At 36.8% G+C, this 23,361-nt stretch overlaps 1 protein-coding gene and 1 long non-coding RNA gene across 2 annotated transcripts; one reads left to right on the top strand and one right to left on the bottom strand.

Moving 5' to 3' along the window:
* Positions 1-223: 223 nt before the first annotated feature.
* LOC310732354 lies at positions 224-2,911 on the top strand. Its single transcript, XR_014535454.1, has 3 exons — positions 224-563; positions 1,835-1,941; positions 2,059-2,911. It is a non-coding gene; the product is annotated as an uncharacterized lncRNA (long non-coding RNA).
* A 12,232-nt stretch (positions 2,912-15,143) lies between these two features.
* Positions 15,144-23,102, bottom strand: LOC310732313 (uncharacterized protein). The gene is made up of 9 exons (XM_083552697.1): positions 22,967-23,102; positions 22,358-22,547; positions 22,204-22,268; positions 20,392-20,530; positions 18,922-19,067; positions 18,532-18,712; positions 18,358-18,441; positions 18,131-18,226; positions 15,144-15,567 (listed from the first exon to the last, which is right to left on the bottom strand). Exons 1-9 carry the CDS (start codon positions 23,098-23,100, stop codon positions 15,286-15,288), a joined length of 1,317 nt encoding a protein of 438 aa, XP_083408823.1. The 5' UTR covers positions 23,101-23,102; the 3' UTR covers positions 15,144-15,285.
* Positions 23,103-23,361: the final 259 nt, after the last annotated feature.

Here is a 23,361-nt window from a genome sequence, read left to right as displayed (position 1 = left end):
GTATTAAATATAACATTTAAACCAAGTAATTCACAATTTTTGTTGCGTTTACAGTACAGTACAGTACATGTACAGTTTGAAAAAGGAACCATCAAAAGGAGAGAGTCAAAACCTTGCGATTTTTTGTTACTCCCTGAGGTTGCACTGTATGTACTACATTTGCTTGTTTATTTATTTATTGGTTAAATTAATTAATTGAAACTGGCTTCTGCTTGACTTACAGCCTTTACTACTCTGAGTTGTTATTTCCTTCACTGAAGCCCAGCGAGTCAATTCCAGGACCCTGATTTGGGAAATGCAATCTGCATCCCATCTGAAATTTTAGAACTGTCCAGTGAAAGAGCCTGTCCCATACCAACTCTGTCATTTGATGTAAAGCTTAAGCTACACTGAAGAAATGAAGCATACGAAAAAACTAAAATTGGCATTGATGTGGCTAGAGACATGAAAATCTCTGCGATCCTTGGCAAAACTATGCAGGCTGTTTTTTTAGATAAAGGCATATCCTGACAATCAAGAAATGCAATCCATTTCATCTTTACTGATTTCCAAGTAGCCTTAATGTAGCAGAATGGTCTGATGTCATCTAGTCAGCTGAGGCTGATTATGCTCATTTACCTGCCTATAAAGTCGTTTCGGTTTGTGTTGTGGGTGCGTTTGCTCTTTGTCCGCGAGCGAGCCGCCGTACTTCCGGGTTTACGTGCGGATAGTGGCAAGGGTGGACTGAAGTCGCTAAGTGTTTAGGAAGACGTGCTTAATAAACGTCTGCATCCGTGCCTCGTGAGTTGCCGTACAGGTCCGGGTCAATGTGCAAGGGACGTTACAGTGGGCTGCTGTAGTGGGCTGCTATAGTGGGCTTTTCGCTTGCTGTGTGGCTTTCCTGCGCTATGTGCATCGTTTACACCGCTTTGATGTTGGCTTGACTGTCTGCTTTTTCCGACTGCAGCTGCTCCACGCTACATCATCCATGCTCTGCTTTGCTCGCTTCGCTCTGCGTTGTCTGCTTTGCTGGGTTCAGCTGGACATTGTTAATTTACGTTCCTGTTCTCTGGAGCTCCGTGTTACTTCCATTTGGCACCAGCTGATTAACATTTTGCTGCTCTTGTATGCTAACTTGTATGTTTCTTGTTGCAGCATTTAACTACCTGCAGGATCAGCTGGACCGGGGGCATGGTGCTTATGAATTTGTTGTATAATGTTCTTTTTGTTTTATTAAGAGTAGTGATTTTTCTAATTTCTTTTGTATTTGTGAAGTGCCTTTCCTCTGTTCATGTGCCTCTGTGAGGATCAAGTAACGAGCAGTTTTTGGGCTGTTGACTGTGTCCAAAGCCAGGCTGTTGTAATGCGATGCTTGTTTTAAGTTGTTTTAAATTACTTTTCTGTCTTCTCTTTTGCCTTCAGGAGTGGGGTGGCCAGTGGCAGCAGATTAGCATCTTGTGGTGGTGGGTTCCTTACCTGATTGCAGTGCAGTGTTTACAGTGAGGTGTAATGTGCTGTGGTGCGTGTGTGCACGTGTGAGTGTTCTCTCTGCTTAGGACCCTGTGTGCTCTCTGCTTAGGACATCAGGCCTTCTCCCACCCTGAAGTGTTTGTCTTCTTCTCGGTTTTTACTATTTGATGTAGTGAATAAAATTTGATTATTTTAAATAGTTATTTTTGTTATTTACTCAACTCTGGTCTGATACCTGACCCAGTCGTGACGAACCTGTGTGCTTTAAGGTTAAGGGCAGTCCTGGAAATAGCCCCCGGGTGGCGTAGTCGGTACAAATTATTAGTTGGTAACGCCGCAGTTGGCGTAGCCGGTACAAATTACGAGTTCACAACGCCACATTAAGGAGCCAGGCAAAGGAAAAGTGTTATAAGGGATCAAACAGGAAGCTGCAGGTGCAAGTGGTTGAAAAAGGCAAACCATGGACCGTTGCACTGTTTTTTTCAAAAACAGGTAATTAAGTTTTTTTCTCTCTTATTAGGTGTTGATCACAGCATGTAATGTGTACTAAATATTGTTTACAGTAAGTTTCATTATTGTTAATACAATTAAGTTGTTGGTTATAAACAGATCTTTGAGGAATTTTCCCGCATCACCAACGAAGACCTTCTGGGAGGCTTTAATGGCAGCCATTGACATGCGCACTTAAGCTCCTGTAACTATAGAGATCCAGAAGAGGAGCTTTTGGCCAAGACATGGATGAGCTACTGAAAAGAATTGATGAAAGGGCAAGTTAAGTTTGTTTGTTTCTTTTGTATGTTTTTTAAGAAATTGTACAGAATGGTACAGAAATTGTAAATCACAGAAGGGCGGCTGCTCTTAAAGGTTTGCCGTTGTTTTTTTCGAGAGGAACCAAACAAGCTATTCAAGAAATGTGAAGTATGTATCAAAAACTTCAAAAGGCTCAAACAGGGGTATGCCAGTGTCCTGCAGAGTTCAGCTCCAGATTACCTGGAAAATCTAGTAATAATGAAGACCTTGATTACCTGGTTATAGTGTTTAATGTACGTGTATGTGACAAATAAAATTTTATTTAAAAAAAACGCTAAACGCTGCAGCACAGTGGCCCTTAAAGTGCAGGACTAGACAAACCTAGCTTAACCATTTTCAGTTTATTTACTTGTTCTTGGCCTGTGTTTGTCATTCTTTATGTGTTGTCTATTTTATTGCTGTAGTCACTTTTACTTATTGATTTTACAATGTACAAAGATTAAGTTGAAAACTAATCTTATGCATAGCCAGTCTTATATATTTCTATGCTCAATATATACTTATTGTGTTGTCACAGGACATTGTTTTTTTTATGTTTTCTCAACAGTTTATTTTTTACAGTGTAAGTCTCCTGAGTCTTGTATCAATCACACATTGGAATTTATTAGGATAAGAGAAAACTTAATAAATAAATAGACAACATAATATAACACTTCTGCTTGGAACTTTCTTCACGTATGACTAATCTTGTGTTGCTACAAATGGTCCCACATGGATAGCTGGAAAATTCTCACTGCTATAAAGTGTTTTTTGCACTACTAATGAGTTCTGTATGATATTGTTTGGCGATGTAAATGCTTATGTGAGGGGTGGGGGTGGTTGTAAAATAACACTACAGTGCCAGGTTCCAGATATTAACTTACACACTATCTGTTGTGTCAACCACGGACATTAGTATATGTTCATATCTGTCAGCTGAAATAGAAAAAAAAACTTCTGGCTAATCACATCTAACCTTAGTTTTTGCATGCATGAAAATGCAACCATAAAGTTTTTCTGCTTAATACTAGGTATTCTTGGACACAGCTGCATAGTTGGCCAAGCCCCAAACTATGGACCGCAGCTGCATGTCATTAGTAAAATAGCAAAAGGCCAAAAACTTATTACAGATGAAATCATAAAGCTAGAAATATCACACAGGTTGCTCTTGTAACTTGCAAATTAAGAATCATAGAAATCCCTATAGAAATAACCATTCTAACATGACTCAATATTCTGTGTGAAAATGCTTGTAAAGTATTTTCACAAAGAAAATACCAATGGGATTGTGCTTAATGTTTGTTTCTACATGTTCCACACTGAGTAGACATACTCATATATATTTATCTAGACATGGAACTATTTAATCCTGTTTTACATTGCCACAATGTTGCTGCTCAAAATAATCTAAATTAAAATAATTGATTTTCACTTGTCCTCTAGTGTAGTTAATACAGAATGAATTTTTTACCCCTTATTAATTAAATTCATTTAAAAAATATGACAGAGCAGCACTTCATATTCAGATCATATTTAATTTAGTGAATTTTTATTTCTACATTGCATCAAACTATAAATACTGTCAGAAAGCAGCTATTAAAAAAAAGAGAAATTCAGGGTATAAATTGTGTATTTACATAAAATCACGTTCAAAATAGTTGTTCAAACCTTTGATTAAAATCATACATGAACTCTATAGGCCAGTATCAGACCGCTTTTATCTCCAAGGTTAGAGAAATGAATTTTCCTCAAAATAACTCATTGACAGAACTAGTTACAACAGTAAATATCCTACTATAGGCATTTTATTAGGGTTCTGTTTGCTTTCCTGTATTTAAGTGTAGCTTTTGACACCACAGATTTCATCTAAATATCTTATAAATACTTACTGGAGGCTCTCACTTAATTCTAACAAAAAATTATTTGTACTGATACCACTTTTAAACTTTAAACTTAAGAATGCAATCGTCAACCATTTGAATGGGGAAAATGTGATTGTGACATACATTATAGCATGATTGCAAGTGATAGATGGGCTGGTTTGTGTATATCAATACATGCTGATGTCCTGGAAATTTCAAACACACCAGTCTCTGAATCTTTAAACAGAATTGTACAATAAAAACAACAACAACAAAACATTTAGTGAGCAGTGGCCTTGTGGAACCACCAGACTGTGGCCAGATTGGTTTGAGCTGACAGAAAGGCTATATTCACTAGGGTTACAATAGAAGAAGACCATGTCAAGTTTCATTTATACCAGAAGTGGACACAGACTCATCTAAACTACCTAGACAGTCGATTGGAAAAGCATAGCCTGCTCTGATGAATGGATTTCTGTTTGGTACCAAAAAAACATGTACGCATGGACATAGCCTTGTATCAATAGTCCAGGCTGATAGAGGTGGTAGGAATGTTTTCTTGGAACACTGTGGACCTAACACCAATCTATTCACAGCCTATTTGTTATAACTGTAGCTGACAATGTGCAGTCTTTCATTGCCAAAATGTAGTGTATTAAAGTAATCAAAAATACTGAATAAAGCTCAGTATTAAGAACCTAGGGTTACATTTTGCAATATCTCAGCAATTGCTTGGCATTGTACCTTCAAATTTAATCTCCTTTGTATCAAGCACTGATAGTCCCAGAATGTGATGGTGCCAGAAAGAGTTTAGCTCTCTTATTTATCTAGAAGAAGTAAAATTCTTCACATTACTTTTGTTAACTTCTCCTTTATCACCCCTAATCAGCTTTTAAGTTCTAGGTCAATGCCTATTTATTTCTATGTTTCTAGGTAAAGGTGTAACTGAACAGCACGTTTATTTCTGCATACCTGTACATTGCAAACATTGTCTCATAAGAGTACTGTTTAAGACTGCTATTTCAATCAGTAAATGATCTACTACTTGACCAGGTAGGGCGATGCTTTACATTGTTGCATTGCCAGAGTGGCTAGGCCTAGTGGAGTTGAGAAATAATATTAGCTTAATTGTAGTACATATACATTTATGGCATTTAGCAGACACCCTTGTTCAGAGCGACGTACCAAAGTGCTTTGAGTCTCTATCAATGAATAAATCTAAACTGGTATGCTCAATTACAAACTTAAGATAAATCAGCCTATAACTCTGTTTAGAGGATTTTTTCTTTTTTATGTAAAAGACAAAGCAAACCTGGAAAAGTGCTAGTAGGTGGTTTGGCTCAAAATGATGGTATATAGGACCAGAGGTTAGGGTATGGTTATTGCTTGTAATTATCAAGTGCAAAACTGAATGACAGAACACATCAGGGAAGAAACAAAAATTTTTTTCAAGGGGGACAGGGAAACTAGACATTGGACATTGGCACTGTCAGTCAGGCACCATTGGCACTGTCAATTCCCAAATCAGGATAAAGTGGTTACTGAAAATGGCTAAGTGAGTGATACTATAGATCCCAACATTTATTTAAATACACAAGATTTTGTTAGTGTTAAGTGTATGGCTCTTCCAGACAAAATATTTTTAGTAATATTTCTGTGATGTATCTAAATTAATAAAAGATATGATATATCTAGCCATTAAAATACATTAAACACTGAATACATATTTTTTAATATTCAATTCTGACAAGAGAGAAGTACTCTTACTAGTTTTACAGGTATTATGATAATAATACCTGAAAATAATAAGCTTTAAATCTTAACTGTCTTAACATTATAGAAAGATTGATAATATTAGCATACAAACTTACTATGTTATAAATAAGCCCCAGGTGATATAAAAAGCACCAGCCTGAAGCCTGCAGTGGTCCCCAAAAGACAATGAAATAGTATTGGAATTATTAATTAACTAACACCTCATATAGGCTGTTTTGCTTTGATTTAAATGTAAGCATGCAAAGTAAAAATTACAGGTGAGGTACTTTAGTAGTTTGAAATAATATTGGTATGTTATCCTGTATACTGTATACTTTTTTGGTTGAACATAAAGCCAATTCTAATTACAATTTGAGGATATGCATGCAGTAAGCACATTATAACAATAAAAGACAATAAAAAAAGATTACAAAATGGATTCCTCGGATTTTACATTCTTTAGACAAGTTACCCTACCCAAATTTGTTCAAATAGTTAAAGGCTAAACAAACAGCTTGGCCTCTAGACAAAGATTCTGTCACCCTGTCGCATGCCAGTGAAACCCCCGACACAGGGTCCCCATTCTTTTAAAATCTTTCAGGGCCCAGAGCCTTACACTCATCTATCCACGAGAGAAAGAAGACAAGGAGGAGCAGGAGGGTGTATTGTGACGCCTATTCAGATTCTGTCAGTGCACAAAGCCCCAGGCTTATGCTGACAGTAAATCGGTAGTTAATGGACTTCTTTCTCAGGCCTGCAGAGCACGTTTGGGGTGTCACTGCCTGTTTAAGAATTTACAGTCAACTAATTAATTGTCAGTGTTATTGGCAGCTCTTGTGTAAATTTTTACCTCAAGAATATGGGTACCGTGTACAATCGTATTTAAGCAATACTTTGAAAAGGAATTTTTTTCATTAGGAATTTTCCAGCAATTCTGGAAAAGTTTTTATTTGATAATTGATCTAAGATTGTAAAATGTAAATTGCTTCATTAGCATAATGTACCTATCTAGTCCAGGGCTTGAACCATCTGAGGGCTTAAATGATTCCTGCATTTTCTTTGTGTTTTCTGGTTTGGTTGTTTCCTGTTCTTTGTTGTTTCCCCTTGGATTGTGTGATTGCTGGGTATATATGTGTAGTGTCCTCTGTCTAGGATTCTGACTGTTCATTGTATTCTGCTTTTGGTTCTGTCTCTTTGGACATCCTTCTATTTGACCATGGTTTGCTTATTGATTCAGACTACTGGATTCTGGACATTGCATTTTATAAACCTCATGCAAATGGGCTCTAACTGAAACTCTTAGTACTACTGCCATTACACATAGACAGTGGCACACCAGGCACAGACTGCATTAGCAAATAATCTTTCCTCATGCCCCCTGACCTTATAGTGTTGCCATGAAGTCTTTCCTCCCAAAAATGGCTGAGCATGCTGGGATTTCCCTAAGCAGAAATAAGAAAGAAAACACTAAAGACAAAATGAATATCTCTCTATTCAAACACACATTCTCTCTCTCTCTCTCTCTCTCTCTCTCTCTCTCTCTCTCTCTCTCTCTCTCTCTCTCTCTCTCTCTCTCTCTCTCTCTCTCTCTCTCTCTCTCTCTCTCTCTCTCTCTCTCTCTCTCTCTCTCTCTCTCTCTCTCTCTCTCTCTCTCACACACACACTCACACACACACACACACACACTATGTAATGTCTTCTATGCCACTTGGCAGTGATATTTCTTTCCACAAATTTAATTTAATGTCTTTACAGTACGTCAGCTTTCTTTTTTTATGTTTTCTGAAAGGATTTTGTGTGCTTATTTTTGATCAAAGTGTAGAATAGAATGTCAAATGTTTTTAGTGCATGTGCAGTATTATAGGCAAAAGACATGCAGACACATGTTAATAAATAGACATCTTATGTCCATACAATCATACACTACATTTTTAAATATCACAATAACAAGGCTTTCCAACAAATAACAGATGAACAGACAGCAGATTTTATAGCCAGAAATAAGCTTTGACTATCTATATATGTTTAAATGTGTATGACAAATGACAACAGAAAGCAAGCTATTAAAGAAATACTATTTAATACATTTGATTTTGCCTTAGATCAAAACCAGATTAGTTTGGCCCTGTTAATAGAAGAAGAAGAAAAAGAAGGAGAAGAAGAAGAAGAAGAAGAAGAAGAAAAGAAGAAGAAGAAGAAGAAGAAAAAGAAGAAGAAGAAGAAGAAAAAGAAGAAGTGTGCATTCTTTTTCCAATGTTTGTATGTGTGCCACACACAGTGTGTTATTGCATAATACAGCAATGACTGTGGTAAGATCATCCTAGTGCAAATAATATAAATTCCCATTTCCCATAAAGAAAATAGAGTCACAGTTCATACTCTAATTACTTTTTTAAATCACAAGAAGCTTATTGCTTGAGGCTTGACAGTTACTGAGATATTTATTAATGATTTGTTAGTGTCAAAACTGATATGCTGCCATCTAAAAAAAAAAAAAAAAAGATGTTTGCTATTTTGCAGACTCTGAGAATTCATATTCACCCTACTCCGTAGAGTGAATTTGTCATTGTGGACATCCCAAGTGAGTGTGTAGGCTAGAAAGATGACATTCCCAGGCTAAAAGTCAATCCCACTCTAAAAGTGAGTACAGCTGTACATAAAAGATTTTTAGATTGGAACAAAATCTAAATCTCTTTTGCACTGCATTTCTGCTGAATGCAAACTAAACAATGCAGCTAGCTAATATATACAATAAAAAAATTAAAGAGCTATTATTATAAAGGATGAGCCTATTAGCAAAAGAGCCTAAACACAAATGTGTACACTTTTCATGAGCACTATTTAAACAGATATAAATGGTACATTACATCTCTGATGCCCCTAATTGCTAAATACAATGAATGTTAGTTACTTGTAAATCGGGTGGGTAACAATAAACATGTAAAAAAAAAAAAAGACCATTGACACTTCTCTTCCTCAGATGCCACCCCTCTTCAGCATCACAGTGAGTGATTCAGTGCTGCTAGTCTAACCAAGGAGGATTCACCAAAAACTGTAATTTAAGGTGCCAATGATTGTGTATAGCAGAACAACGAAAAAGTAAAAATTTTAATAAATTTAATATATATTATTTAGGTGACATTAAGCTCAAAGGTTTCAAAGAATGGATTACCTCCATCGACCATGATGGATGGTCTTCATTTGTTCCAAGTCATTTTCTAATGTGCTTAATGTAGACAAGGAATAAAATGTGATTTCATGAATTAAAAACCATTGACCATTGAAAAAAAAAGAAAAGAAAAGTATTAAATTTTAATTCATACGTTTACAAAATGCGCAAATAAGATTTTTTTTTAATTACCCAAAAAAATTCCAAACGAGGTCTCCTCCAGACCACCTGAGGGTGCCATTGTTAACATCACTCATTTCTCATTTCTTATTTGCACACAATCAAATATATATATATATTTCTGTGCACTTTAGGAATAAACAGTATACAGTTACCAAAGAGAAATTATTTACAATTGTACTATTCAGTGCCAGATGAGGATGGGTACACTTTGAGAATGATTCCTCTCAAGGTTTCTTCATCATGTTGTCTTAAAGAGTTTTTCCTTTGGCTTGCTCAATAGGGATGAATGTATGAATTTAAATCCTATACCCAAAATTTGTATATTTCTGTAAAGCTGCTTTGAGCAATATTACTATACACAAAACACTTAATTGATTTTAATTAAAGCATTTTAATTTTTTAATTTCATTTAGAGATGAAATTCATAACTATGCAAACACTGTGCTGTACAGACAGGTAAAGTGATAGAAACAGCTAAAGGATGTGTTTAAAGATAGACAACATAAAGAAAGGGAACAGAAATAAACTAGGAGCAAGAGGGAGGAAAGTGAATGAAAGAGATTGTGAGTAGGAAGGAAAGATGGAAAAAAATGTCTGCTGAGAACATTTTGGACAGGATGGAGGTGTGGTAAGCTCTGGCTTGGACAAAGGTGGTTGTGTGTATGTCCTGGACAAGCGTAACTGTGGAAAATTCCTTCTGTGGTGCCTGTGCCAGGTCTCCAGGGCAGAGAGATGGAATCAACCTGCTCTCATGGTGGGGGGCTGCAGAAAATGCCACAGTGCCTACCTGAGGAAAGAGTGGCACAACTAGAGATAAAAAAAAAATAATAATAAAATAAAACATATGTTTGCAGCTACAAAGTTTCATCTTAGCTATTTCGAAGATTAATAAAAATACATTTTAATAAGATTGTGAACATCGGCACATGTAAAAAAAAATAAAAAATAAAAAATAATAATAATAATAATAATAATAATAATAATAATAATAATAATAAATAATACAACAGCCAGCAATGACCCTAAAGAATGATATCTGGCAACATTTATGTTTATTCAAATCTGAATGTTTTTTTTTAACTCCTTTAAATCCCCAGGTGGGAATAATTTTTGTATTTATTCTCTAGCAATTATTTTCTTTTTGCAACATAAAAACACAACACTTTTTTTTTTTTTTTTTAAGTTTATTTTTTTACCTTGGAAACTGATTCCTTTAATTTCATAGAAATATTTATTTTCTTTTTTAATTAACATCTAGAAATTATCCCAACTCTCTCTTTTTCTCTCTCTCTCTTAACACACAAATAAATTTAGGCATTTGTGTGAATCTGTGTGTAAAGCACACATTCTAATCCTATGAGAAGCCCCCTGGGCATGGGACTAAGCCCACACTTTTTAATTAAAGACCAGCATGATAGAGACAAACAGGTGCAAGTGGACAATCACTAAGGCACTGAGCCAACTGGGGCACTGTTGTGTATCTGCATATATACACTGCCTAGCCAAAAAAGGTCACTGTTTGGATTTAAAAAAAAAGCAAATCATTTGGGAGACTGATTGGCTAATATTGTGGTGATTAATATGTTTGATCTAGCAAAAATAAATTTAACCTTAACCGACACAGTGCATAGCTTCTCATTTAAACAAGCACATCAGGAGACATATCCCATGGAAACATTTTATTGTGTTTAAAAAGGGACAATTAATTAATTAATTTATTAATTTATTTATTTATTTATTTATTTATTTATTTATTTATTTATATAAAGGAAATTGCTGGAATCCCTGCAATTGGGTTAAGAGATGGTCAACACATCATCTAAAAATTGAAGGATAGCACTGTCAAATGGGGTTAGAGAAATTGTAATTGGAGGTCTGAAGTCAAAAGATGGACAGTCAAAGTCACAGCTTGTTTAATAGTGAAATAAGAATGTAATAAGTATAAGGCTGAAAACAAGATACTTCAGTGTGCTAAAGATCTGTTTTTCTGTCTGTTGAGCAATTAGAAAAAGTCAAGTTGTCTGAAGAGATGGGTGTTTCAGTATAAAAAAGGAATTGCGACAAAAAAGTGACAACACCCTTCATACATAGAACTTACTGGATGAACCTCTGAGGGCAATAACATTATGTCACCTGAATGAATGACCAGTTCATAAATAGATTTTTTTCCTTCCCTGAGGAGAAAATAAAGGCATTGGCACATGGATATTCTAGGAGGACAAAAAAGATTTATGGAGTAAAGGATTTATATTTACAAATTAAAATTGGGTTGTACTAAAGAAGAATGGTTAAATTCTTCTATCCTCAACACAAGATCCCAGGAAAAAAGAATGAATGCAACTCTGGAAAGAAAGAAATATTAAATTGGTCTAGATGTGTTGACCACTATATAGGTGAGCCAGCCTAAATCCAGTGACTAAATCCCACACAGGCACTCTAGGTCACACCGAAGGCCTCAACGGCGGACATGTCAACCTTAAGAGTGGAAGGAGACAAACCTTTGGCAAACTGTTCTTGAAGAGATTCCAGTACTAAACCGACAAGGCAGTTAAGTAGGAGCACCTAGGGGGCATAGCCAAAAGCTCTGGGTGGGGGGGAGGATAAGGTGCCCCCTGCCTGAGAGGGGCACTCAAGGAGGGCTACCAGGTCACAAACCACGGTCTGCCCGGCCACCATGGGGCCACCAAGAGGAGATGAACTCCGTCCCAGCAAATTGTCTCCAGAACTCTTGGGAGCAGCGACAGGGGAAAGGGTGTACAGGAGTAGCCTTGGCCACGCCTGCACCATGGTGTCCAGCCCTCCAGAGGCTGAGCGGAAAAAAGTGAGGACCCGAGGGCTCAGGTCTCTTTTGAGTCCCTTCCAAAGACAGAATGAATCAGCCACACATGGCCGCCCCCCATCCTGTAAGAAACGCATCTGTCGTTATCGCTACATGATGACATGAAACTCCCAACACGGGACTTTAAAGGACCCGGGTTATTAATATATATACAGTGAGGAAAATAAGTATTTGAACACCCTGCTATTTTGCAAGTTCTCCCACTTAAAAATCATGGAGGGGTCTGAAATTGTCATCGTAGGTGCATGTCCACTGTGAGAGACATAATCTAAAAAAAAAATAAATCACAATGTATGATTTTTTAACTATTTATTTGTATGATACAGCTGCAAATAAGTATTTGAACACCTGAGAAAGTCAATGTTAATATTTGGTACAGTAGCCTTCGTTTGCAATTACAGAGGTCAAACGTTTCCTGTAGTTTTTCACCAGGTTTGCACACACTGCAGGAGGGATTTTGGCCCACTCCTGGTGCTCTTGGGATGGTACTCATCATTCTTCTTCCTCCAAACACGTTTAGTGGAATTATGACCCAAAAGTTCTATTTTGGTCTCATCTGACCACATGACTTTCTCCCATGACTCCTCTGGATCATCCAAATGGTCATTGGCAAACTTAAGACGTGTCTGGACATGTGCTGGTTTAAGCAGGGGAACCTTCCGTGCCATGCATGATTTCAGACCATATGACGTCTTAGTGTATTACCAACAGTAACCTTGGAAACGGTGGTCCCAGCTCTTTTCAGGTCATTGACCAGCTCCTCCCGTGTAGTTCTGGGCTGATTTCTCACCTTCCTTAGGATCATTGAGACCCCACGAGGTGAGATCTTGCATGGAGCCCCAGTCCGAGGGAGATTGACAGTCATGTTTAGCTTCTTCCATTTTCTAATGATTGCTCCAACAGTGGACCTTTTTTCACCAAGCTGCTTGGCAATTTCCCCGTAGCCCTTTCCAGCCTTGTGGAGGCGTACAATTTTGTCTCTAGTGTCTTTGGACAGCTCTTTGGTCTTGGCCATGTTAGTAGTTGGATTCTTACTGATTGTATGGGGTGGACAGGTGTCGTTATGCAGCTAACAACCTCAAACAGGTGCATCTAATTTAGGATAATAAATGTAGTGGAGGTGGACATTTTAAAGGCAGACTAACAGGTCTTTGAGGGTCAGAATTCTAGCTGATAGACAGGTTTCAAATACTTATTTGCAGCTGTATCATACAAATAAATAGTTTAAAAATCATATATTGTGATTTCTGGTTTTTTTTTTTTAGATTATGTCTCTCACAGTGGACATGCACCTACGAGGACAATTTCAGACCCCTCCATGATTTCTAAGTGGGACAACTTGCAAAATAGCAGGATGTTCAAATACTTATTTTTTATATATATATATATATATATATATATATATATATATATATATATATATATATATATATATATATATACAGTATATAGGCCCATAAGGCTAACCGCTTGACCCTAATTATGTGGAGTGGTTACTACTCAGGGAGAACCCTCTGTTCCTAAGCCCCCACTGGAGGAATCTTATGCAGTATGCCGAGTGATAACATGACGGACACGGCTGCCATCAGACCCAGCAGTTCTCAAACCTGCTTTACAGTAAGCGACTGCATTAGTCCTGCTCCAGTGGCGAGCCCCCTAAGTCCACTAGGGTTCCAGGCCGAAGGCGAAGGGGGGCACTCGGTGTGCCCTGAAGCACCATATGTGGCAGGGTTTACACGGCATTTTCCTGAGGTTGCCGGGGCAGGGCGGGCGTAGGTGGCCTCCTTCCTCAAGAGAGCTTTTACATCTCCTTCCATGATCAGAGCCTGCTTGGTGGGCATACCCCATCGAAACCAGGGCGAATAACTGAACTGGGTAATAAAACCTTTGTCTACAGTCCGCAGGACCCATTGAGGCACGTCCAGCAGGAATTTCAGGCTGCTAGATAGTCTCTTAAGGGAATCAGCTTTTAGAGACTGATCTCTGGTGTTTTTAGAGCAGAGGGGCAAACTCCCTGGCTCTACTTCAGAGGCCTTGTGAGAGGCGGTGAGCCCCCTAAGTCCCCTAGGTTTCCAGGTGGAAGGCGGAAGGTACTATATGTGGCAGGGTTAATGCACTATATGTGGCAGGGTATACCGAGGTGCACAAAGAGGTGCATGTGCTTTTTATAGCTTCCTCTCCATGACATCACCCCGCCTGGTGACGTTGTGCCTTTCCATTAGACTGATTATACAGTGATTCAGAGCGTGGACAATGTGGAAGCAAAAAAAAAAGCGTCCCAAAGCGTTGTTGACGCAACTTGACTTCCTGAAAGGGAACTAAAATATTCTTATGATACAATGTTAAGTGCAACTTATTGCTGCTATACTTGTGCTATGTCTGAGTCCTCCATGTCCATTAGTGAAATGGAAATAACACAAAACCAATCACAATATTTTTTTTACTGGCCACACTGAGGTGGAGTTGTTTGTTATGCTTGTAAATTTTGCAGTATTTTTTTTGTTGTTGTTAGGAATTCTCCTACGTTGTTATAATAACCTCCACTTTTCTGGGAAGGCTTTACACTCTGGGCATTAAGGTCAGACAGTGATGTCATGCCAGAAGGCCTTGGATGCAGCCAGTGGTCAGGGTTTTATAAAAATCACTTGAATTGTTCCACCCAAGCTTTTACAAACCCATGCCTTCGCAGACCCAGATTTGTGCTGGTGAATCGTCATGCTGGAACATGTTTGGGCCCCTTAGTTTGAGTGCAGACAAATTGTAATACCACAGCTTACAAATAACTTTCAGATACTTCGGTCTTTGAAACTTTGCACCAACATTTTGGGGAAGAATGTTGGTGTCCACCAGGTGTCCACCATCTTTTTCAAGTATCCAGAAACCTTTGGCGGTATATTGCACTTTTTTCTAAAAGGTAAATGTTTTTTGTGACTCAAGAAGTTGACAAGCAGATTTCTTAATCTAGTGTTTTAAATATTTAAACATTTTCTTTTCTTTTTTTTTACTGGTGAAGCAGAAGGTGAAGATACAAGTTTAGTGACTGTATCAACTCGAACATTTGATACATTAACCTATAGATAAAATAATGGAGAATATCTGGAAATCTTGTACTTTAATTAATTATTGAGCAGCAAGCATGTACTTTCACAACTCATAAATAAAGCATTTTTACATTCAAAGTCATTTAGAACATTTTGATATACATTACACAATATTATTCACTCATTTCAGGTCAAAGTTCACCTCCGTCGTCTCACCCCGCAAAGCAAGTTTATCATTGAGAATTTTGAGCTGGGTGTGTGTAGGGGTCTTGGATCATGCTCCAAGGAGGTATCTTCATTCGGCAGAGCAATACTGTACACAGGAAGTGATGAGGGATGTGATAAGCAGCTCTGCATGTGTTCCACATCAGATGATTTAATGCTGTTTTTCTCTTGTGACACACTTAGGTCTTGCAGATGCATCTCAAAGGTTTGAGTCTGTTGTGCCAGGGATGTGAAATCCTTGAAGACTTTTTTAAACTGCCAAAGAAAAAATATATATATAAAACTAAGCGAACATGTTACTTTGAAATATTTTGTCTATTATTTGCACTGAATGCTGTCGTTAATGAATTAGACATGTTCACATATGCATTTTCAAGCAGGCATTAGAGTTTTTGAGCCACTCCAATATGAATTATGCACTTTTCATGGCAAATCCACTATTATGTTTGTTTCATTCCAAACACAAGTGTATTTCAAGGAAGCAAGTAAATGTTGGTGTATCGTGATAATTCACTGTACAGTATGTTGTGGATAGACTTATTTCAAACAATCTTAGCTAATGGTAAAAAATGTCCATCACAAAGGAGTAAAAATCTATATTTAAATTAAGGGGTGAGATTCTGGGTTTAGATTTTGAAGCAAAATCCATCAGTATTGATTGTAGGAGAAAGTTTGTTCTAATTACTGATTATTAGCTTTTACAAAGAGTCAGAAACAATGCTGAGCCAATATATTATTTTGATGCTTTAATGTATGATGTGGAAACCATTATCTTGATTAATCTTGAAAAATGTCCATGACAATAGGGAACAAATCTTTATGATGATTTGGGAGGAACTTCTAATTACTTTCCATCAGACTTTCTTAATATCTTAAGCACACATAAAGGGATCCACCAGTGGTTACAGGTAAAATAAAACACTGCAAAATGTTATTTGCAAATTATGATTACGTCACTAGTATAGGAGTATAGGAAAGCATCTGCATTTGATTTCTAATTAGCAATCAAAATCACAACTTAAATTGACCCCCCAAAAATACTAAGTTTAAGGCTAACCAGGTAGCCACCTTAATATTATAATTAGCAAAGAAAAAATGGCTTGCTGCAGTTAATTTAGTGTATGTGTAATGTGAGGCTGTTGTATTGTGATGCCTGAATCAATAAACTTGAGCGCCAACCCTTGGCATTCTAGTTGAGAAACTACATGTGTGCCACCCAGGAGTCGCATGGATGAGTGGATGAGAACGCTGGGCATTGCCACTGGACAAAACTACTACTAATACTGAAACTATAATAAATATCTAAATTTATAAAAAGTAAGTGGGGCAGTGAGTGCACTGCCTCCAGATTACACAACCTATGGAAATGAGAACAATTCTTTTGAACATTTGTTTATTACTGCCAAATAGGGACATTTTCATTATTAGTCACTCAAAACGTGTTGTGAATACGGATTTTATAAAGAATAATATTTGTTGAATTCCTGGCAGGCTCAGCTGTCCCAGTGGATAAGCAAGCACTGCACACAGGCCCAATACTGCTTGCAAAATTTAGACACCCACAGAGGAACATGAAAATATTCTGACACCCTCTTAAGTTCTCATATTACTTCAAGTCCACTAAACATTGCAACCCGTTATGAGCAGTTTGCAGTACCAACTGTAGCAACAGCCAGACCATCTTGGCAGCATGTAAAGTTGTAACACTCAGGTGAGATCCATCCAATACAACATGGCTCACTAAACAACCTGACTAGAAAAATAACCTGAATTTAAAGAAAGACATATTTTTGGTAATCAGATAAGGTTTTTACCATGTTATTAAGTAGGGTGTTATAAACAGAATGTAAGATAAATCTTATGTTTCATTTCCTCATATGCTAATTGACCCTGCCCTCTTGCAGTGTGCGTCACAGGAAAATACAACACTGGTACGTTTGCCATGTTTACACCATCCTGTGCTAGTTTTGGAACAAGGTTGAGTCTGTAAAACCCGGTGGCATTTTAGGGCTGATTTTAAAATCTGTTCAAGGCTGCCAAGAGCTTAATGTAAAGGAAAATAATCTAAATGAAGTTAAATCAATTTAAATTAAATCAATTCTCTAGTGTAGACCGGCATACAATTTAGAGAAATGTCTGTTTTTCTTAGAAGAACCATCATGAGCAACTTTATTCTTGCGATAACAAAAGTTGTTTTCTCAAGAATTTGTTAGCGGTTTTATTTTTACTTTTCAACACTAATTACATTAATTATACTATTATATAAATTATACTAATTATATTAATAATACACTAATTGACCCCATTCATTCCAAATATTTGAAACCTTTTGTATCTACTGTAGTAGATATACTGTACATCTTTCAATTAAATCCTCTTTTTGTGTTCTGATGCACAAAAACACAAAAAAAAGCTAAATGAAAATGTAGGCAGCATGCATAACAATAGCTAGTCTGGTAGACTGCTTAACTACTACTAATGAATTGTGTGCTTACTTCAATTCTTCAATAATTCATAGCAGAAACACATTTAAGCATTTAACAGTTTTACTGATGACAGTGACAATGTGTTATAACTATAAACAAATATAAATAACACTGACACCCACTGACTTGCATTTTTTTACATCTAGCACAGAACTGAAAAAAAGGCCAATGCTAACATCACACATTAACATAGTTAAGCACACATTCAGAGGGTGGGGTCAAAATGTTCTATATAAATCCTTTGATATCTATAGTCAATACATATGTGATGCAAAGGCCAAACTAATATGGCATCTGAAATTGCTCAACATTAGATTTAGAGGGTAGTGTACCTGTTGAGTGTTACACTGCAAAAGATCTTTCGTCCAAGCAGACTTCTGCGTTAGGCCCATAGTCTGAGCCAGAGCCTGTAACCTATTTTCCAACTCCTGTTGAAAAGGTTTTAGAAATCAGAAAAAAAATAAGTTAACAAATGGATGATAGTTTGTGTGAGTATAAAATAAAGCGAAGAAGAGAATAATTTTTTTAACACTTGTACATATATAAGGACATTTTTCACCTCGAGTAGATGTGTGCTTGTGCTCAGGAGCATCTGACATTCATGAATCCTACTCTGAAACAGGCCCAGCTTTGTGTATAAACCCTTAAGGACAGATATGCAAACATACAATAGAGAAATTTATTGACAAGCAAATTTACTTGTTCTTTAGATTACATTCATTTATAATTCTACCTCAGTGTCAGTGAGGACAGTGTGAGGATCCTCTGGACCCTGGCACTTTTCTGGCTGCAGAGTTACTTTAGTGTGCAAATCCTCTAGTAGCTCCCAGTACTCCTGCAACTCCTGCTGAACATTAGCTATGCATAACCCATACTGATCCTGGGTCTGAAGGAGAAAATGCAGAGCGCTCACTCTAAGCAAAGGAGAAAAGGATAGGAAAGAGAGTAATAAAGTAAGAAAGTATGGGTTTACTCTCTGAAGTATGCTCATACTTTACTATCTGCCAATGACTAAATAAGTAAAGGAAGCTATACAATTTGCATTGTTATTCTAAGTCTATTTTTAAGAATATACAGGTAATAAAAAAAGAATACAAATGCAGTTTGTTGGCATAAGCTTTACCTCTCCTGCAGGTAAGTGCAAATATATTTCACTCTGTCTTCTACTTTATTCTTAATCACTTTGTCCTCCTCATTATCGGTCTGCCGCAGTTGCTCTTCAGTAGGGACACTATTGTTTACTGCCCCTGTTAATACTTGAGACACTGCCTAAAAAAGGTGCATGCAGATTAGAGCTCACCTGAAAAAAAGCACTTCCTTGAGTCATACAGTTTTTTCAGTCAGATAAGTAAAGATGGTGACTTGGTAATACGTTATATGGATATATACATATCACCAAGTTATGTTTATATATCTATATAATATATAGAAGGCAGCAGTGTTTCTGAATCAAGTTCACATATGGCTTCATTTTTGCATGATATAGCTTTAACCTGTATTTGTGGATGACAAGGTGAACTGTGTTCATGAACACTGCTTTCTAGAGGCGTTTCTGAGTCCATGCAGTCATTTCCATTACAGAATCAAGTCTGGTTTTAATGCACTGGCATACAATATTGATTTTTTTAAATGCCCCTTGTGCACAGTTATTCTCAGAATTTTCATATTTTGATGTAGTGTAGATGAGAAACATTATTCTGAAATTGTTCAATAATTTGTAGATGCAAAATTCCACAGATTAGCGAGTCTCTGTCCATCTTTACTTCTGAGGGTTTGCAATTTTTGTTTAATCGTTAATTTATTATTATTATTTATGCCATGATCTGTCTCCCTTAAGTTATGCCTTACTTATAGACAGATACACTAGATGGCCAAAAGGTTGGAAGCAGGCAATTGTATAGAATGTCTCAATGCTGTAGGGCTTCTTTCAAAGTAAGATCTATAAAAAACATAGTTTGCCACTAGAAGTGAAAGAAACCGATTTGCCCGTACAGAGCATAGCATAAAAAGAGTTCTTATTACACCTAGTGGCCAGAATGGGAAGTACAACAACCTCTGTCATAGTAACATTGAGCTGACCCACGTTAATTACACTTAGTGATCAAGATCATTTGTAATCCACTAGTATTGGCAAAAAAAAGGAGGGTGTGAGAAAGATGAGAAAAATTATTTTCCCTTGACACCAGCCAGAGTTTTTAGAGCTAGTTTCTGGTCTTTCTGGTTTCTGTATTTCTTAAGATGTTGTTGGCCTGGAAGTTTTTGCTAGAACCTTGTTTAAACCACCAGTTTAATGATATAACTTGAACAGTTGAACAATAGCATATTTAATACTGCTCAAAACAAGCAGCTAAACTGTGTGTTAGACTAGGCCTCTAACATCCTATTACAGAGTAATCAAACTTTGCTTGAAACTATGTCATTTATTTATTGTCATCCCTCACCTGACTCACCAAAATCTATGGTCACAAGCAGCTACTGAAAATATGGATATGGATTTGACAGCAACAGCATTACTCCACTCCATTTTGCCCATAAAAACCATGACAGTGAGAACTTTACCAAAATGTATAATACAGCTAGATATCCCACTGACCTCCAGTTTGGAGAGAAGGCCTTGTATCTGGGAAACCCTTGGATCTGACACTTGTTCCTGGAGAAGGGAGACCACCAAGCCATCCAGTAAAGCCCTCGCCATTAATAGCATATGACCTGCATCTTGCTGATTGATGTAACTGTAGATAAGGAAGAAAAAAATACATTATACTACAGACCAAAAGGATATTTTTAAAGGCAAACCACACCCTGTGGTATGAGGAGTGCCTGTAGCCTTGTAATACAAAAAGGAAGGGAACTTTAAGAACTTGAAATGGACTTCCTGGTGATTACTAATTTTGTTTCTGGAAGTCTGGCCTTGCCCCTGAAGAGAGTGCAGGGGAATGTAAAAGAGGTGAGAATGAGAAATTAAGTTACAGCAACCTGAATGGACAGATTCAGAATAAACAATAGGTTGGCTCATTATGATTGGTTATTTCATAATTCCATTTTGCCAGTTAGTAATATAAGAACTAAATGTAGAAGTGTAAGAAGGGGGTTGGAGTTTTAAGTTGATCCTGCATTGCCTTTAAAGCAGAACATAAAGTTAATTATAAGTTGCTCATACACATTATGTAGATTGTAATTTGTACTTTGTCAGTTATACATTATGAAGACATAAATAATTTTTAGGTAATGTGTAAAAATAAATAAATAAATAAAATTCTACCAACAATGCGTTGGGTCAAATGTGTTGTTACAAACAGTCAGTTTAGATTTCTAAAGATTTCTAAGATTTCTTAAAGCTTGATAGCCAATAGTCTGCTTTTGGATAGCCACTTGTTACAGAAATATGGTGATAGTCAATATGCATCATTATACTCTCTAAATAGATAAATGTTGACAAAGTAAAAAAATGTTTTGAATGACTAAGTGAAAAGGTTTTTAATGTAGCCAACAAAGCAGCTGCCTAACACATTTATCGAATTATTATGTCCCTGCCAGTTTCACAGCAGAGGAGTAAAGAACCAATAGTGAGGTTCTTGTATAAATGCCATGACTAACTTTCACTTCATTTTCCCATTCTAAATAAATAAGTCTTAAAAATATGTCTGTAAAGTTTTTATGAATGAAAATTTGGTTACAAATGTAGAGAAACAATTTTGTGAATAATTTACATTTCTCTGTATTTCTAGAGATATCTAGGTTGATAATCATGAATATTAAATGAAATGTGAACCAAAGACCAGATAAAGAAAATCCAACTCAAATAAATATGCTAAATATAATTACTTTTACAGTTATGAAAAATCAGGTGTATTAATCAAGGAGCTGGCATTCAGGCATGAGTAGAGCAAACTCTCCCAAGTTTTAAGGACAGGTTTTAAGAACTGTGTCATGGATTGAGAAGAATTAATTAATAAATTACTTTAGAAAAAGAGTTGACTCTTACATGGCTTGGAAAAGTTTACAAAACAATTTTTAAAGACTTTGGTGTCTCCTGTCACTGTGAGGCAGCTGATATACAAATTTGTAAAAATCTGCATCACTGTTACTTTCCCAAAGAATAGGAATTCAGCAATTACTCCAATGGTGTGGCAAATTATATTATGAGAAGCCACAAAGAAGCCCAGAGTAACATCTAAGGATTAAGTAATGTGAGTGTTTAATGTGGATCATCAAGCAAAACATATGATGAATAACCAAGTCAATATGCATCACATTTCCAGTTACATTTATGCAGAAATACAGAAAAATCTTAGAGGCAGTAAAAACAAGAAAAAATTACAATATGAAGGGTTTTCTCTGGTTGACACACATATAGGAGTGTCCTAATTAGAGTAGCAACAATTAAATAAATAATATTTCATACCACGCCTGATTAGGTTGGACAGTGCTTTTCCTGACAGTCTCACTGTTCTCTGAGAATTTCTTCTTCTAAAAAAGTTGTTTAACAATAAAAATAATAACTATTAGAACATATCATCTTGAGAAAAGCTGTGTGTATGTATGGGACATTAACCTACCTGCTTATATTGCATACCACATTGGTAAAGGAACTTTAATAGAGAAACACAGAGGCCCTTCCACAGCATCCAAACCAGCATCAGCCAGCCTCCAATCTGGAGAATCTGTATCTCTTTCTGAATCACTGACCACAAGGATGCTACAAGAGCCAGATATTGAATCCATCTAGTACGATGCACCAACTGCAAACTATTGAAAAAATAATATCAACGTTAAAGATTCTCTACTTATAACAGTTTAACTGTTTAACGACAGAGTAGTAACAAAAAAAGGAGCCATCTCCAAGCCTTAGGGGCTTTGGACCAATCACAAGCTACTGGAATTATATTTGTTCTTATTTTGTGGGTGTCCTCCTAGTTCCAAAAAACCTGCCCCTAGATTTTAATGAATATATGAAAATGTATGTGCCTTAGTCAGTGTTCCAAAGATCAGGAGTAAGCACTCAGTGAAGATAAAATTGAAAGAACTGTGTTTTGGTTTAAATCCGGAAGATCACAGATTGTTCCTCATTCAGGAGCCATAAATGCTAAAGTATATATACTGTAGTCACAGTAGTGCTTATATTCATTATCAAAAACAATCTAATCCACAAACACATACATACTTACTTCTTCCAGGACCACTTCTGCTCATTAACCCCACCATTCTTTGCCTCACCATCATCCCCTCCTTTTCGTCCTTCTCTTTCCCCCTTCCTGTAACCATTCAGGTCCCTCACATCCAGCGTTGCCAGCTGAGGCATTGGCGTTGAAGCTTTGATTGGCACACTGTATGACTGTACATGTGCTCTCCATGGGTTTAATAAGAGCTAAAAGACTTGTCTGTCCTGTAACACCAGCTTAGCAGCTGTGTCTTCTAGCTCCTTTTGTTTTGAATTTTTGTTCAGGCTACAGAAAAATGTGTGGAATGCAGTGTGACTGAGCCCAAACGTACTCGTTCAATCAGCCCTACGAGACAATGAAATGGAAGCACCCTTTAACCACTCTCGTCTCTAGCATCAATT

The sequence above is a fragment of the Silurus aristotelis genome, assembly GCF_946808225.1.
Source record: "Silurus aristotelis genome assembly, chromosome: 10".
Taxonomy (NCBI): domain Eukaryota; kingdom Metazoa; phylum Chordata; class Actinopteri; order Siluriformes; family Siluridae; genus Silurus; species Silurus aristotelis.
Note: the sequence above shows the minus strand (reverse complement) of the source record. Positions and strands in the feature narration are given on the sequence as shown.